The 17,701-nt window shown below is 47.0% G+C and overlaps 1 protein-coding gene across 1 annotated transcript in view; it reads right to left on the bottom strand.

The window, feature by feature from the left end:
• MTHFD1L (methylenetetrahydrofolate dehydrogenase (NADP+ dependent) 1 like) overlaps positions 1-4,537 on the bottom strand; it is a 173,893-nt gene extending 169,356 nt beyond the window's left edge. The window contains exon 1 of the mRNA XM_069599311.1: positions 4,022-4,537. Within this exon, the coding sequence (XP_069455412.1) occupies positions 4,022-4,242 (221 nt within the window). The 5' untranslated portion in view covers positions 4,243-4,537. The remainder of the gene's footprint in view (positions 1-4,021) is intronic.
• Positions 4,538-17,701: the final 13,164 nt, after the last annotated feature.

Here is a 17,701-nt window from a genome sequence, read left to right as displayed (position 1 = left end):
GGGAGCCTGGGATTAACAGACTTTTCTATATATGAAATAGACAAAGAACAAGGACCTACAATATAGCACAGGGAAATACATTCAATATCTTGAAATAACTAAGGAATCTGAAAAAAAAGTTAGATCTATACATGTATCTGGGCCTCCCTCGTGGCTCAGACAGTAAAGAATCTGCCTGCAATGCAGGAGACCTGGGTTTGATCCCTGGGTGGGGAAGATCCCCTTAAGGAGGGCATGGCAACCAACTACAGTATTCTTGCCTGGAGAATCCCCATGGACAGAGGTGCCTGGCAGGTTACGGTCTGTGGAGTTGCAAAGAGTCGGACACAACTGAGCACATATATATATCTATATATACACAGACATATATATGTAGCAGAGTCACTGCTGTATAACTGAAATTAACACGACAACACTGTAAATCAATTACGTTTCAATTAAAATTTTTTAATTAAAAATATTTTTTAAAAAAAGTTGGCTCATTTTCCTCTCACAGTAATAAACAAGAGGCTTAGCTGAGGCGGTACCCAAGCTTCAGGGCTTAAGACCACCTTTAAGTTTTACCTCCCATCTCCACCAGAGTCTTGCACACATAACAGTTTTCAAAAATTGCAGGGTGAACTCTCAGCCAGGTCCCATCAGCAGTAAGTGGCCACAGACAAACGGACGGGGCAAAATGGCCCGACACAAAACTCCTCCGAGTTTTCAGAGAAGAAACTGACGAACGTAATTGGCGGGCACAGCTCCTATTAGGTGGAAGAGGAAAGAAGGGGCCTCGGAAAATGTTTAAAGGTTTCAAAACTTAACCAGATGAGCCTTTCCACTGTCAGCTGAGCCAAAAGAAACGGAATAGATGAGCATACAGCTGTCTATAAACAAGGCAAGTTTTTGTTTGTTTTTAATTATCTGGGATAAAGCAACTGGATTCCCAGTGAAATGATTGTATTGTTTTGTTGAACTATATATGAAAATTCACAGATCACCTTATAAATGAGCCAGAATCTTCTTTGCAGCAAGACGTGGCTGAGGACCATGTGCTATATGCAGATTCCACGCTTTTCTTATGTTTATGATTATTTTGGCCACACTGCTTGGTGTATAGGATCTTAGATGGAATCCAGGCACCCTGCACTGGAAACGCTGAGTCTTAACCACTGGGCCACTAGGGAAGTCCCTCCCCGCCTTTCTTGACTACGAATTTGGGCCGTATTGGGTCCTCATTTCTGCGTAGTGTGGGAAGGCACTGGAGTGTGGGTCCCAAGTGGTTCTTGGCAATGAGAAGGATCAGCCAGAGAGCCTGGGAAAGAGAAAGGCTTTGTGCCTCAGCCCATCAAGTTGGACTCCCTAAGTCTGGGTGGGGCCTGGAATGTATGGTCTCAAAAAGGAGTGTCTGGGTGGCTCTAAAGCTCTGAATGGAAACAGCCCTGGACCCAAGCTCAGCCTTTGGTTGACCAGAGTGGACAATTCCCTGAACCGTAACAAACCCCTTTTCTCAATGTAGGGCAGGAGCACTACCAGAACTCTACCTTTGTTCTTATAATTGTAAAATGTTCTTCTGCACCTCTAAGCTACCCTTCAACACTGAAAACATGCCTTCCAAAAGCACTTTCCCCAGAAAACACCTGCAGTTCCTACCATTCCAATAAATGAAGGGCATATGACTCCAGAAGCTCAGATCTGTCACCAACCCTTGACTAAACCCCCCACAACTTGTTACATGTGTAATGTATCATTCTTTGGGGTTACTCATTATTCCTACAGTGCCAAACAAAGCAAAGGAGGAGTTATCAGGTTCAATAAGTCTAAAAAGTGGCATAAATGTTTCTAATCAAGATATTTCTTTTTGCCCTGGTGAGAAAAGTTGTCATGTCAACTTCTAGTTGGAAGGAGATTTTTGCCTCCTATACTGTCTTCAGACTCTTACCTTGAAACCAAATTCCCCTAAAACCTCTTATTCAACTTATGATTAACCTATCTAAAATTTTTGTCCAGTTTCCTGTGCCCTGTGATTTTAATTCTGTGCTAAATAAACAACAATCAACCAAAGCCAGATGACTAAAATTGTTATTGGTAATCTCATTAATGTGTTAAAATTGCTATCATAAAAATAAATAAGATTGCTATCATAGATCTCATTAACTATACACTCAGGAGAGGAGCTAACAGACTCCCACTCAAGGACCAGCCAGCCAGAGGAGCATAAACCAAAGACATGCCAAATGCCAAAGCTACAATTAAGACATGAAATGTCACAGAAACGTCACAAGATGACTAATTCCAGCCTTTCAGTTCTTCCCCTTAAAAAAAAAAAAAGAAAAACAAACAAAAGGCTAACTCAGAGACCAAGCTGGAGTGGATCTGAGGCTTGTCCTGGACTCGCCTGCTTGGTAACCTACAACAAACCTTGTACTTGCCTACATCACAACCCCATGTCCAGGAGATTGGCTTTGCTGCACATTTGGCCAGTGTTCCCAGTTAGGTTTGGTAACAAACCCTTAAGGTGAGCTCATTGCTTAAAACCTAATGACAGGAAGAGATGAAACCTCAACTTTCAGAGAGACAGGGTAAGCTAAACAAAAGTGTCCTTGGAGTCGCAGGCCACCTCAAGAAGTGCTTTGCTGCTGCTGCTAAGTCGCTTCAGTCGTGTCAGACTCTGTGCGACCCCATAGACCGCAGCCCACTAGGCTCCCCCGTCCCTGGGATTCTCCAGGCAAGAATACTGGAGTGAGTTGCCATTTCCTTCTTCGATGCATGAAAGTGAAAAGTGAAAGTGAAGTCGTTCAGTCGTGTCCAACTCCTAGCGACCCCATGGACTGCAGCCTACCAGGCTCCTCCGTCCATGGGATTTTCCAGGCAAGAGTACTGGAGTGGAGTGCCATTGCCTTCTCGGAAGAAGTGCTTTGGAAACAGGCATATCCATTCTCAAAATAAAGGACAGAAGGAAAACAGAAGAGGATGTCTATGGATGGAGGTGAACAGCTTGCTGACTGGAATCCTGGCCCCCAGGAACGTCCGGAGCGCTTTGCTCTACACCGTCTGGGTCCCCAGCTAACAGACTTCTCCAGACAGAAATCTACTTCCCCTTTCTCCCGCCGAAGGGCGAAGAAGAGCGGTTAGGATGTGTGTGAGGGGTCGGGGCGGGGGGGTGGGGGGGTGGATGGAGGGGGACCCCCGAACATCTCCGGGTGGGGACAGCGGAAGGCCTGACCCTGGGCTCCCAGAATGAGCCTCTGGCTCGAGAGATAACTTTGGAAACAAGTTGCGCTGGGGATGCCGTGCCCACGGTGCAGCGACGCCTGGAACCAGACGGCCCCGACTTCGGCCGCCTCCAGTGAGTCAACGGGTGCGCCGGGCCGCAGTCCTCCCAGGCGCCGGAGGCTGCGGTGATGAGCGCGGACTTCAACGGCAGTCACAGTTCACCGCGCCCAGATAGCGTCCAGAAGGCGGAGCCGCTGCGCCGATGGGCGCGGATCGCCGGGCCCTGGCTGCGCCCCCCTACTCCCCCCATCCTAGCCCCGCAACGGTCCAGCCCCCGACCCCGGAATCGACCAGCTGAAGGGCGGAGCAGGTGGAGGAGGCGCCCACCCTCGCCGCACCGCCCCTTTCCTGCCCTGGCCGCGCCCCGCGCAGTTGCATCAGAGCCGGCGGCCGGAGGCGCACGTGGACCGCGGCACGCGGTGTGGGCTACGCAGCACTGGCTGTGGAGGTTCACGCCCTCCGGATCCCCCGCCCCCGGCCCTAGGCCGGCTTGGGGAATCTCCGTTCTCGCGCTTGCCCAGCCCATTTTCCGGATGCCCGCGCTGCCCGCCCCCCACCCCCAGCCAAACCCCGACTAGCCGCCATCACCCCGAAAAGTTGGCGCTAAATACTACAGCCCATGCTCAGCGAACCTCCACGGAGGTTCCCGGGGGTCGGCCGAGACTCGAGCGCTGCGGCCGCCCCGCCTCCTGGATTCCTCCTAACCTCCCCCAAATCCCGCCACTGCCAGGAACCTGGGCGGCGGCTAGCGCCGGACACTCACCGGACGATCGAGTCCCGCGCTGGGGGCGCCGGGCTGCTCGGGCCCCGGCTGCTCCCGGCCTGGGTATCCGGCAACCGCTGCTGCCCGAGGAGACCCTCCCCGCTGCCACATCCGCTGCCCCCGCTGCTGCTAGGGCGACAAAGGGATGGGAGGCGGCGCGGCGGGCCGGGGTGCTGCGGGCGCGCGAGCCGGCGCAGGACGAGCGGCAGGAGCGCGCTCATGGCGAGGCGCGAGCGGTGGCGGCTGCGAGAACCGGAGGTCGCGCGGGTCCTCCCGCGACGCGGAGATGCGGCTGCAGATCTCGGAGAGGCAGCGGCTCACGTCTCTGCCAGGGGTGGCTGGGCGGGCCGGTAGCGGGCCAGAGGCTGGAAGGACTTGGCTTGCCTTCCTCTGCGAACGGGGGCCCCTAGGGGGCACTGTGCTCGATGGCCGTGACGTGGGGAAGGCGGGGGCCGGCGGGGCGCGGGGCTGCTGTTCGAGCTGCCTGGACGCCTGGCTTTCTGGCACTTTTGAGTCGCAGGCGAAATTTGATTAGGGATAAAAATCAGAGGAGGGCGGGGCGTGAGGATGGGCCTCTAGCCCTGCCTGGAGACCGTACGTTCTTCCTCCGCCTAGGATGCTGATAACATCCTGCCCGCGGGTGGCAGTTTGCTTCCTAGGAGGGCAGTTGGTTTAGATGCTGATGGTATTTATCAGGCTGGAGACCAATGAAGGGTGTGTGGGCCTTGGAGTTCACAAGGTGACTTTGCAGCCTTAGGCAGGTGACAACCTCTGAGAAGTTTAACTGCCTCAAAAATGAGACTGTATTTAAAATCTTATAAATCCCAGGTAAAAGAGAAATAAAGGGACAAGTTATGGACACTGGTTTTTCCAGCAGCTAAAATCTGTAGGAGATGCTGGAGAGACACGGCATTTAGTCCTAAAAAAAAAGGTTAATGTGTTTTGTTCTGATTTTCAACCTGGAGCAAGTTGGGATCCAGAAAGATCTGTTTGGTCTGCAGGCCTTCAGTGATCATGTCTTCATCTTATACTGCTGTCTATATTTTCTTTATTGCAAGGCTAATTGCCACATCTGACATGTGAGGGGTATACCAATAGCTTTTTGTTTGTTTAGTTGCTAAGTAGTGTCAACTCTGCAACCCTATGGGCTGTAGCACACCAGGCTCCTCTGTCCATGGGATTTTCCACCTAGTATACTAGAGTGGGTTGCCATTTCCTTCTCCAGGGCATCTTCTGGAACCAGGGATCAAACCCACAGTGACGGACAGATTGTTTATCACTGAGCTACCTGGGAAGCCCACAGCAATAGCTAACATTTCACAAACCAATGAGGTAGGTATTACCACCTTTTAACACAAGCGGAAACAAAATCATAGAAGTTGTGTCTTGTACAAGTATTACCAAATAAAACCTGGGTCCACTCGCAAGGGTGCATTAAAGACAACCTACTGACATCAGGCTGTGATGAAGGAAAAGTGCAAGGGTTTATGCAGGTCCCAAACAAGGAGAACTGGCAGCTAATGGTGCAAAAGATTCAAATTCCCCAGTAGTTTTCAGGGAAAGGTTTTTAAAGATAGGGTGAGGAAGAGGGTTTCAAAATGCATGATCAGCTCATGGACATTCTGATCGATTGGTGGTGAGGTAATTCTGAGTCAATATCATCAACCAACTGGTTCAACTGGTCCTGGGTCTATGTTCTTATGGGCAACATAAATTAACTGCTTTGATCTAGTGGGGGTTTCAGTCTCCATAGAACAGCTCAAAGGGTATGTCTCAGAATATAATCTATAGCCTTTGAGGAGGAACAAAAGGTACTTGACTTTGTCTAAGGACTAAACTCTGAATAATTATTTTGGTCTTACTTGGCTGTTTTGCTTTGTTTCTGTACTTTCTCACTTCTCTGATTAAGTTTATTCTTTGGAACTTGGGGAAAGTCTGGGAGGCTAAAGTTTTTCTACAAACGAGGCACATGGAGGACATAGGGGTGGCGGGGGGTGATCTATTCCAGGAATGCACCATAGCATCCTGCTCCGTTACGAAAACATATAAACATCAGAAAGACCTGAATGGCCTGTTCAGCTACTGTCCTGATAATCTTGGGCAAGTCTTAAAACCCTCAGAGGCTTATGTGTGTTAGGGACCAAACGACGGTCTCTAGGACCTGAGTCATGTTTCCCAAAAAGAGACAGGATATGTGCTCATCCTGCCTGGCCAATCATGTAATGCCAGCTACTCCTGCAACTGAGACAAAGAACTGCCTGTATATAAGTTGCCATACTCCTTTGTTTGGGGCTCTTGTCGGATTTCCTTGTGTGGGATGAGACTTGAGCCCTAGCGCGCTAGAGATAAACTCCCTTCTTGTTTTTGCATTACTGTGGTGGACTTGCTCTCTCAGTCGGTTCGGAGATACGGGCTCGGAGCATAACATTTGGGGGCTCGTCCGGGATTTCCGTCCCGCCGGGGAGGACAACTCTCCTGGTAGAAGGGAGTAACCTCGTTAGGAGATAAGAGCTCTGAGCACCGGTGCTAACGTTGCAGAAGCCCAGATTAAGTCCGAGGCCCAGTATCGTACTGGGGAGGCATCTGGCTGTAAAGTGCAGAGGCAAGTCAGCGTAAGGCCAGGGCCTGGTTTCGTGCTGGGGAGGCAGCTGGCTCTGGTTACTGGATTAAGTCAGCATAAGGCCGGGGCCTGGTTTCGTGCTGGGGAGGTAGCTGGCTCTGGTTACTGGGTTAAGTCCAGCGTAAGGCCTGGGCCTAGTTTCGTGCTGGGGAGGCAGCTGGCTCTGTGAACATCCTGCAGGTAAGATTGAGTGCATTGTCGGTGGCCACCTTGTGTTTGTTATCTGTTTGTCTACTCATGGTGTCTGCGTTGCTCTTTGTGTGCTCTGTTGGCTCCCAGTGTACTTTTCTGTGATCATGGGACAAACAACTTCTACTCCTTTATCTCTTATGAGTAACCACTTCTCTGATTTCAAGTCTAGAGCACAGAATCTATCATTGCTGGTGAAAAAAAGCAAGTTAGTAACTTTTTGTTCTGCCGAGTGGCCTGCTTTTGATGTCAGCTGGCCACAGGAAGGCATCTTCAGCCTGCCTACTATTCAAGCGGTCAGAGAGAAGGTGCTCACCCTCTACCCTTCAGGACACCCAGTCAGACCAAACTCCATACATTTTAGTCTGACAGGACCTGGTGAAAAACCCCCTGGCCTGGCTAAAACCTTTTGTTTTTCAGCCCCTCACTTCCCTTCCCTCTTCCCCGCCCTTGCTTCCACAGGTTCCACAGGTTTCATCGGGAGAAGCCAAAAAGAGAACCAAGCCTTCAGCTCCTCCCAAAAAAAGGGGCCCCACCTAGGGAACTCGGAGAAAGGCAAAAAAAAAAAAAAGGCCAGCATAGCAGAAGAAGACCCAGAGGTTCCCTCCACCATTCATGCGTTTCTGGTCCGGGCAGGGGCAGCCAGATAGGGTAGAAAATGGACATATCAGTATTGGCCCTTCTCCACTAGTGATTTGTACAATTGGAAAACCCAGACTCCCTCCTTCTCTGAAAAACCGCAGGGTCTTATTGATCTTTTAGAGTCTATCCTGTTTACTCACAATCCCACTTGAGATGATTGTCAGCAACTGTTACAGGTACTTTTTACTGCAGAGGAGCACTAATGGATCCTGTCAAAAGCCCGGAAAAATGTGCCAGGGGTGGATGGGAGGCCCACAATACAGCCTAACCTCATTGAGGAGGGGTTCCCCTTGGTGCGACCCAACTGGGACTTCAAACGCGCTGAAGGTAGGGAGCGTCTCTGAGTGTACCGTCAGACTCTCAAGGCTGGCCTTAGAGGGGCCGCCAGAAAGCCAACTAATTTGGCCAAAATAAATCCAGTGAGACAACAGCCAAATGAGAGCCCAGCAGCCTTCCTGGAAAGGATAATGAAAGCTTTTAGACAGTATACCCCTATAGACCCACAGGCAGATGAGTCACGAGCAGCAGTTATGTTAGCATTTGTAAATCAAGCAGCCCCCGATATTAAAAAAAAGTTACAAAAGATAGAGAGGTTAAATAAACAATCCTTGCAAGATCTAGTGAGGGCAGCCGAGAGAGTTTTTAATCATAGACCCCAAAAGAGAGAGAGGACCGCATTAGAAAAAAAAAAAAAATTTAGAGCTGAAGAAAACCGTAAAAATAAAAAAGAGCTGGCCCAGATATTTTTTGCTGGGGTTGAAAACAAAAACAGGTTCCAAAAAGGAAAAAGATTGGACTCAAAAACTGAAGAAAAAATGACAAGGCGTAAGCTTGAAAAAAACCAACGTGCGTTTTGTAAAGAGTTTGGACATTGAAAAGATAAATGCCCCAAGAAAAATCTAAAAGAGGGGCCCAAGAACCCCAAGAACGAGACTCCCTCTCCAGACACTCATATCCTCTACGCGGGTGAAGATAGCGACTAGGGGGGTCAGGGTTCGAAGCCCCTCCCCGAGTCCTGGGTAACTATAAATGAGGGGAAACCGGTTGGCTTCATGGTGGACACAGGAGCCCAATACTCAGTCTTAAACCAAAAAGATGGACCCATGTCTAAAAAAGTAGCTGGGTGCAGGGAGCAACCGGGACTAAACGATATGGATGGACTACAAAACGGCATGTGAACTTGGGGGCCCACCAGGTAACCCATTCTTTTCTGGTGATACCTGAGTGTCCAGCGCCCTTGTTGGGAAGGGATTTACTGTCTAAAGTAAATGCCCAAATTCATTTCGACCACGGACAAGTGTCGGTTTTAGATGGGACCGGGCATCCTCTTCAGGTCTTGTCTCTGGCATTAAAAGATGAATACAGACTCTACTTGCCAGAGGCCCCAGTGACAATAAGCCCCAAAGTACAACCATGGGTTCAAAGATACCCTCAGGCCTGGGCTGAAACTGCAGAAATGGGACTGGCCAAACAGAGGCCCCCATCATTGTGGAACTAAAAGCCAGTGCTTCCCCGGTGAGGGTACGACAGTATCCCATGAGTCAGGAGGCTCGACAAAAAATTACTCCTTATATACAACGCCTCATAGACGCTGGGGTCCTAAAAAGGTGCCGGTCCCCATGGAACACTCCCCTGTTGCCTGTAAGAAAGCCTGGGGAAACTGATTTTAGACTGGTACAAGATCTACGAAAAGTCAACAAACGGGTGAGTGATATTCATCCTATGGTTCCTAACCCTTATACATGGCTAAGCAACTTGCCTCCAAACTACATTTGGTACACTGTTTTAGATTTAAAAGATGCCTTTTTTAGTTTGCCTCTTGTCCCCGCAAGCCAAGAGATTTTTGCCTTCGAATGGCAGGAAGACGGTGGTCAGACCCCTGTGCAGCTGACATGGACTCGCTTACCACAGGGTTTCAAAAACTCGCCCACATTATTTAATGAGGCCCTGGACGAAGACCTCCTTGAGTATCGGGTTGAACACCCTACCATTGTTTTATTACAATATGTTGATGACCTTATGCTGGCAGCGGCTATAGAAAAAGAGTGCCAAGAGGCAACAGGTGACCTTCTCCAAACCTTGGGGACTTTAGGTTACAAGGCCGGGGCCAAAAAGGCCCAGATTGCCAAGCAAGAGGTTACATACCTCGGTTATAAGATAAAACAGGGCCAGAGGTGGCTAACACAGGCTATGGAAAAAACCATCCTCCAGATCCCTGAGCCGGCTAACCCTAGACAAGTGAAAAAATTTCTGGGAACGGTGGGATATTGCCGGTTATGGATCTTGGGGTTTGCAGAAAAGGCCAGGCCCCTATATGAGGGGACCAAAAAAAAACAAGGACTGAAAATGGGCTGAGCCAATAAAAGAGGCCTTCCAGGAGCTCAGGCGAGCCTTGCTAAAAGCTCCTGCCCTTGCCCTCCCTGATCCATCTAAGCCTTTCCAATTATTTGTAGATGAAAAGCGGGGGATAAAAAAAGGGGTACTAACACAGAGATGGGGACCATGAAAGCGACCTGTAGCTTACCTTTCCAAGAGACTGGACCCAGTGGCAGCCGGATGGCCACCTTGCCTCCGTATCATCGCGGCCACCGTGCTCTTAGTCCACGATGCTGATAAACTGACTTATGGACAGAGACTCTTGGTCTACACTCCTCATGCCATAGAGAGAGTTTTAAAGCAACCCCCAGGTAAATGATTTCTAATGCCCGCTTGACGCACTACCAGGCCTTGCTACTTGACACCCCACGGATTCATTTCCAAACGCCATGCACTCTAAATCCGGCCACTCTTTTGCCCAATCCGGGAAAAAATAGCCCCCTCCATGATTGTGATGAGATACTGGCCAGGGTAACAGTAATGCAAAAGGACTTAACCGATACTCCACTGGATAACAGTGAGCTAAAATGGTTCACAGACGGCAGCAGTTATGTAAAAGATGGACAGAGACGGGCGGGAGCCGCAATAGTAGATGACTCTGGACAGACGATATGGGCAGAGGCCCTTCCCCCGGATACCTCAGCACAAAAGGCAGAGTTAATTGCCCTGATTCAAGCGTTAGAGAGAGCCAAAGGAAAAAAAAGACTATTTTCACTGACAGTCGCTATGCTTTTGGCACGGTACACATCCATGGCCCAATATATCGGAAACGGGCGTTTTTGACAGCTAAAAAAAAGAAATAATAAAAACTTGCCTAAAATCCGTAGACTTTTAGAGGCTGTACAGATGCCTCAGGCTGTGTCAATAGTACACGTACCTGGACATCAGAAGGGTGACAGCCTCACGGCACGAGGGAATCATGCCGCAGACCTGGCAGCTCAAAAAGTAGCTGATGAAGATTTCATCACCCCTGTGTTGGCGATCGGACTTCCACCTCCAGGTATGGGAACTCTGCCCTCAACCCCTGAGTGTTCATCCACAGACTTTGCTTGGATCCAAAAACACACCAACCTTCAAAAAGATAAAGATAGATGGTACCGAGATTCAGACGGCTACTTGATACTCCCTGCTTAGTTGGGATGACAACTATGTGAGCATTTGCACTTGTCTACTCATCTGAAAAAAAAAAAAGACTCTGATGCTCTTTCAGACTGCGCACCTGCGATTTCGCCAGCACCAGACAACTGTAAAGAACATAGTGCATGCTTGTAAGGCGTGTCAACAGATGAGGCCAGAAAAAAGACAACATGCAGGACTGAGGTATCGGGGAGAAGGACCAGGGCAACACTGGGAAATAGATTTCACTGAGGTAAGGCCAGGCAAGTATGGTTACCGGTACTTGTTAGTGTTGGTAGATACCTTCTCAGGGTGGGTGGAGGCTTTTCCTACAAAGAGAAAAACCTCGATGATAGTGGCAAAAAAGATTAAAAAAAAAAAAAAATAGTTCCCAGGTTTGGCCTGCCAGTGACCATCGGCTCTGATAATAGACCTGCTTTTGTGAGTCAAATAGTTCAGAGCCTTGCCCTAGCCCTGGGGACTAAATAAAAGTTACATTGTAAATACAGTCCACAGAGCTCAGGGCAAGTAAAAAAAAATAAATCAGACTCTAAAAAACTTTAACTAAATTGGCTGTAGAGACTGGCGGAGACTGGGTGACCCTCCTTCCCTTCGCCCTCTTCTGTGTGTGTAATACTCCTTATCAACTTAATCTGACCCCATTTAAAATTCTGTATGGGAGACCTCCCCCTGTATGTCCAATATTAAAAAAAAAAAACTACCGCTTCCCACGTTGGGACAATTCCAAGAGGCCTTGATGGCCTTAAGCAAGGTGCACTCTCGTGTCTAAAAACTGCTCCAGAAAATACATGTGGGTCAAAATAAGGGAACTATTCCCTCACATGACATTGGCCCAGGAGATTGGGTATGGGTCAAAAGGCACCAAACCAAGGCACTAGAACCCAAATAAAGGGTCCTTATGTTGTTCTTCTTACCACCCCAACTGCCCTAAAGGTCGACAGTATTGGGCCTTGGGTGCATTGCAACCACGTACGCCCAGCTGCTTCAGCAGAGCAGAAAGACGCTAAAAAAAATGGAAAGCATCTCTGCACCCATCCAACCCCCTGAGGCTAAAGCTTCAAAGGCGCCAACAGGACCAGGACAGCTCGGCTGGGCCATCTTGTGGATGACCCAGTTACTCTGCTCTGGAGCTGCCAGCGTGAACCCGCATCAACCCGTCAAAATCACCTGGAAGCTGCAAAATAGACTAACACGAGAGGTGCTTAACTCCACCACCGCAATACATCCACCAAATACTTGGTGGCCAGACTTATACTTTGACCTTAAGCCGGTGGTAAATGTACCCTGGAAGAGGGGAAAGCTCCCAAATCATGCATTCTGGGCATGTCCAGGTGCGCCCAGGCATAACTAAAAGATCTGTGGGGAGATACAAAAAAGACTCTGTGCTGCCCTAAAAAAGAGTGTTGTTTTTATGCTGATCACACAAAAATAGTTAAAAAAATCTATGGCCAAAGTAAGAGAGGGACTAGCCCAACATAAATGAAAACGTGAGGCTCAACAAAAATGGTTTGAGTCTTGGTTTCAACAATCCCCTTGGTTGACCACCCTAATCTCCACCTTGCTGGGACCCCTGCTAATACTTCTCATGCTTACCTTTGGCCCATGTATTATCAATAGACTTGTAGCCTTTGTAAAGGAACGCATAAATACAGTACAGCTGTTTGTGCTTCGGCAACAATATCAAACTGTGTCTCAGGACCAAGAGGAAGATTCCTCTATATGGTCTAAGGACAGGGGGAAATGTTAGGGACCAAATGACGGTCTCTAGGACCTGAGTCATGTTTCCCAAAAAGAGACAGGATATGCGCTCATCCTGCCTGGCCAATCATGTAACGCCAGCTACTCCTGTAACTGAGACAAAGAACTGCCTGTATATAAGCCGCCATACTCCTTTGTTTGGGGCTCTTGTCGGATTTCCTTGTGTGGGATGAGATTTGAGCCCTAGCGCGCTAGAGATAAACTCCCTTCTTGTTTTTGCATTACTGTGGTGGACTTGCTCTCTCGGTCGGTTCGGAGATATGGGCTCGGAGCATAACAGTGTGTCTCATTATAAATAGTGGACCAATCATTTAATGGGAATAGCAGTGAAAGAACCTGTGGTAGTTTTTTTTTAATCAGCTGCCCCAAAACACCGCTTAAAGATTCACACAAAGTTAGCCTGGGAAATGATCCTGTCCTTTATTTTATTGATGAGGCAACTGTGATCCAGAACAACCAAAGAATGACCCAAGGTCAAATAACCTGTCAGGACACTGCAAACCAGAACAAGTCCTCCAGACACTGACAATACCACTAGACAATGCTGTTGTTATAGCTGAAGAAACACAATCAAAGTCACCACGTCATAACTCACATTGTCCATAGAAACACAGGTTGCCCTGGTGGTTCCGATGGTAAAGCATGAAAGTACAAGTCACTCAGTTGTGTCCAACTCTTTGCAACTCCATGCACTATGCAGTCTGTGGACTTCTCCAGACTAGAATACTGGAGTGGGTAGCTGTTCCCTTCTTCAGGGGATCTTCCCCACTCAGGGACTGAACCCAGGTCTCCCACGTTGCAGGCATATTCTTTACCAGAAGGTGAAAAATCCACCTGCAGTGCAGGAGATGTGGGTTTGATCCTTGGGTGGGGAAGATCCCTTGGAGAAGGAAATGGCAACCCACTCCAGTATTCTTGCCTGGAGAATCCCATGGGTAGAGGAGCCTGGTGGGCTACAGTCCATGGGGTCACAGAGTTGTACACGACCGAACGACTTTAACACTTTCATTTAATGGACATTCATTGGATGCTGCTAAACGTGGGTTACTGGCCATGAAAATGAAAATCACCCAGTTCACAGGGAATTTGTGGGAAATCTCTGTACCTTCCTCTTAAATTTGCTATGAGCAGCAAATTGTCCTTAAAAGAAAAAAGCCTTTTATTTTTTTGAAACTTATCTAATCTACCCTCAGGAGTTTCCAACAGTAACTCCACAACTGTGGTGACAGTTTGCTAGTCCATCTGATGAGTGCTGACTACTGTGATATTTACAAAGACTGTGAACTGTCTTTGTCTTTGTGAGACCACATATTGTACAATCTTGTTTGTAGGAAATGTCCAGGATAGACAAATCTATAGATACATAAAATGCCAGGGTTTGCTTACGGCTGGATGGCATCACTGACTCAATGGACGTGAGTCTGAGTGAACTCTGGGAGTTGGTGATGGACAGGGAGGCCTGGCATGCTGCGATTGATGCGGTCGCAAAGAGTCGGACACGACTGAGCAACTGAACTGAACTGAACTGAACTGAGAGCAGGGGAAATGGAGGAACTGGAGGTGAGAGCTGATGGAACAGGGTTGTTTTCTGAGATAATGAAAGTGAAATTCATCCCTGTTTCTGGAGGAGAATCAAGAGAAAACACCAGAGGATCTGAAGCTGGAAATGAATGTGTTTTTCCAATATATGTACTATTATTTATAACATATTTATAGAAAAACCTAAAGGAAAAAATAAAATCACCCACAATACTATGGCCAAGTCATAACTGTTAATTTTAATCTCTTAATTTTATTTGAAATTGTTTTATAAAATTGCAACCATAGGCCTCTTCTTCACTTGCTGTATTTGTTTTCATGAAATTGGGAAAGGATAATATTCGAAATCATGACCTCTAATGGTTATATATTATAACCTATTTTGTGGATAGACCAAATTTATTTTACCTTTTCCTCACGTTGTTTGTATTGTTTCCAGTTCTGATGTGAAAAATAACATTCATTTGCTTGTTCTGTAGCTGTGCGTTGAAGGCTTTCTATGTGTCAGGGGAGGGGTGGGAAGCTGAATTGGAGTCACACCTGTGGTGGCAATATTTACCCACCTTCCTTTGCAGATGCAGTTCTCAGAAAATTTATAACTGCTGAAAATGTTAAGTGGAAAAGAAACAGCACAGGGAAGTGGAGGATAAACAGCATAGCCACATCTTCATAGAAAAAGGCAACCTCCCGATCATGTTGAATTGCAGTTTTTGAACTGCCTGGTTCAGCACTGCACAGCAGGTCCCAAAGACAACTTCCCAGCACTTAATGAAATATTCTATATGGAAGAAAAATTTGAATAGAGAAGAACAAGTTAAAACCAGTACTCCTAAGCTAAACTGATTGGGAACTGTGAGCCAAAAAACTTAACTTTTTACTGTAATCCCTATTACGGAAACGACTCAGGCCATATATTGTGCTACAAAGCCACCTTGAGGAAGGCACTTTGGAGAATGTTTTCAGTCATCACCAAAACCATACGATGATCCATACCTTTAAAGTGATACTTTCTATCTTTAAATTAGATCTCACGTTAAAATATAATAGTAAAGTTTACCTAGAGGCCTTGTGTTTTTTTTGTGTGTGTGTGGTTATATCACTTTATAGCCAATAATCAAACATTTATTAATTTATCTTTTAAATACAGTAGTAAACATTTTCTTATGCAGAATAACTACATTGTCCCCAAAATTACAGCTGACCCCTGAACAATGAGGATTTGAACTGCACAGGTCCATTTGCATACCACTATTTTTCAACATGGCATTGTTTTTTTTAAAAAAAAAAAACCATGAACCCCCCTCCCACCTCCCTCCCCATAACATCTCTCTGGGTCATCACCGTGCACCAGCCCCAAGCATGCTGTATCCTGCGTCGGACATAGACTGGCGATTTGATTCTTACATGATAGTATACATGTTACAATGCCATGTTTTTTTTTTTTAAACTGTATTAAAGTTATACTTTCTAATCTTAAAAAATTTTAGGTGTTTGACACTGTACTCAGGTCTCATAATATGATTAACTGTGATCTTAGATATAATTTTAAAAAATCACTTTAAGGTCTAGAACAACAAATGCCTGGGCTGATCAAGCTAGTTAATGTATTTTACTCAACCTCTTCAAATCCTCTTGCGGGTGACCATGGAGGCCTCTGTCCTCTGCTCACCTTTAACTCTCCTCCAGCCCCACCCTGAAGTCAACAGGAGGGCCTGAGTATAAGGTGCTTACCTTTCAGATGAGAGCTATTTGGGTTCTTATATACTCATAATCTGGCTTCCTAGGAGGCTCAGAGGTAGGGAATCCACCTGCCAATGCAGGAGATGCGAGCTCAATCACTGGGGCAGGAAGATCCCCTGGAGAAGGAAATGGCAATCCACTCCAGTATTGTTGCCTACATAATTCCATGGGCAGAGGAGTTTTGCAGGCTACAGTCCATGGGGTCCCAAAGAGTGGGACGTGACTGAGCAGCTGAGAATGCCTGCATGCATAAAAACTGACAAAGCCCATTGCCTGGGGCCTCTCTTGCCTTCTGAGATGGCCCACCCCCAGAGTATGTTTCCTCCCTGAATAAACCTTCTTTCACTTTACTATGGGTTGATTTTGAATTCTTTTCTGCACAAAGCCAAGAACTCCCTTTTGGCGGCTGTCCCAGGGACTCAGACATGATTTGGGATGTGACCATCCTTTTTGTCACCCCACTCTTTCCTGTAACACTTTGCAATAAATACCATTTGCACATAGATCAAACAAAGTTTATTTCCGGAGTTAATATAACGCCTCCCTCCAGGGTCAAAGATTGGGAAAGTTGGCCAGTAAGTCTTTAAGACTAAAGACTAAATCCAGTATTCCTAGAGTGAATATTCCTATACCAGCCTCTATCCTAGAGTGAAGGAATCAACACTTAATAAGATAGACACAAGCTCAGGTGTCAGTTTTTTGTGCATAACTGGCACACACACACACAAAAACAAAAACAAAAAACAACAAGCATTTGATAGAAAGCTATAAAGCAGGAAGGTTTAGTGTTATAAGTGTTAAGAAGAGGCACCTTCCCAGACCTGGAGAGTCAGAAGAAGCTTCCATTAGATCAACTGGGACCTAAAGGATGATGATGTTAACCTTTTCCGACTTCAGTCAACTCAAGCTTGGACTGTGTCAACCTTTACCCAAATTTTATGCTGAGTTATCCCACCCAAACCCCTTCATAAATAGGCATGTACCCTTACCTTAAAATGTTCCCCAACTTTGCTGCTGGGGAGACACTGCTTTGGGAAACATCTCCAGTGTTCTCCTTACTTGCTGCAAGTAATAAATCCTTCTCCCCATTTTTGGCCTGGTTGTGTCTTTGGACTTGACAGTCACCAAGAGGCAAACCAATTTTGGGGTAACAGTATGATTGCTCTGAGACAGTCTCTATGGATCTCCTGCATTTTGCATCTCTGTCTTATGTCAGTCTTGTTCTAGGCTACTGCGGCAAGGATATTTATAGAGTAAACAACCTTGGAAGATAGTGTCTCCCTCCAGGGCAGAAGGCAAATATGTTTGCTGCCTCCAGAGTTAAGATAATACCTCCCAACAAGGTCAAAGTTTGGACAAGTTGGCCAGTAACTCTTTAAGATAAAGGATTCCTCAATCCAGCATTTCTCAGCTGTGGAGATGTTAGATGGGTAGGCATGTATTGTGTCAGAGGGCTTTAACCAAGGAAGTCACTGGGAGACCCAGAGCAGCTATCTCAGTCCTAGAGATAGCAAGCAAAAATTTGCAAACTACCTCTTCAGGCTTCAGCACAAAGCAAAGTTTATTGAAGCATAGATACACTCTCAGAGAGAGATCCGGCTGTTTCTGCAAGGTGAAACCAGCCCTCCCATACAGGCTTAAGTATGTTTATAAGGAGTTATTCTGCCAGGAGGCAGAAG

The sequence above is a fragment of the Ovis canadensis genome, chromosome 8 (genome assembly GCF_042477335.2).
Source record: "Ovis canadensis isolate MfBH-ARS-UI-01 breed Bighorn chromosome 8, ARS-UI_OviCan_v2, whole genome shotgun sequence".
NCBI classification, from domain to species: domain Eukaryota; kingdom Metazoa; phylum Chordata; class Mammalia; order Artiodactyla; family Bovidae; genus Ovis; species Ovis canadensis.
Note: the sequence above shows the minus strand (reverse complement) of the source record. Positions and strands in the feature narration are given on the sequence as shown.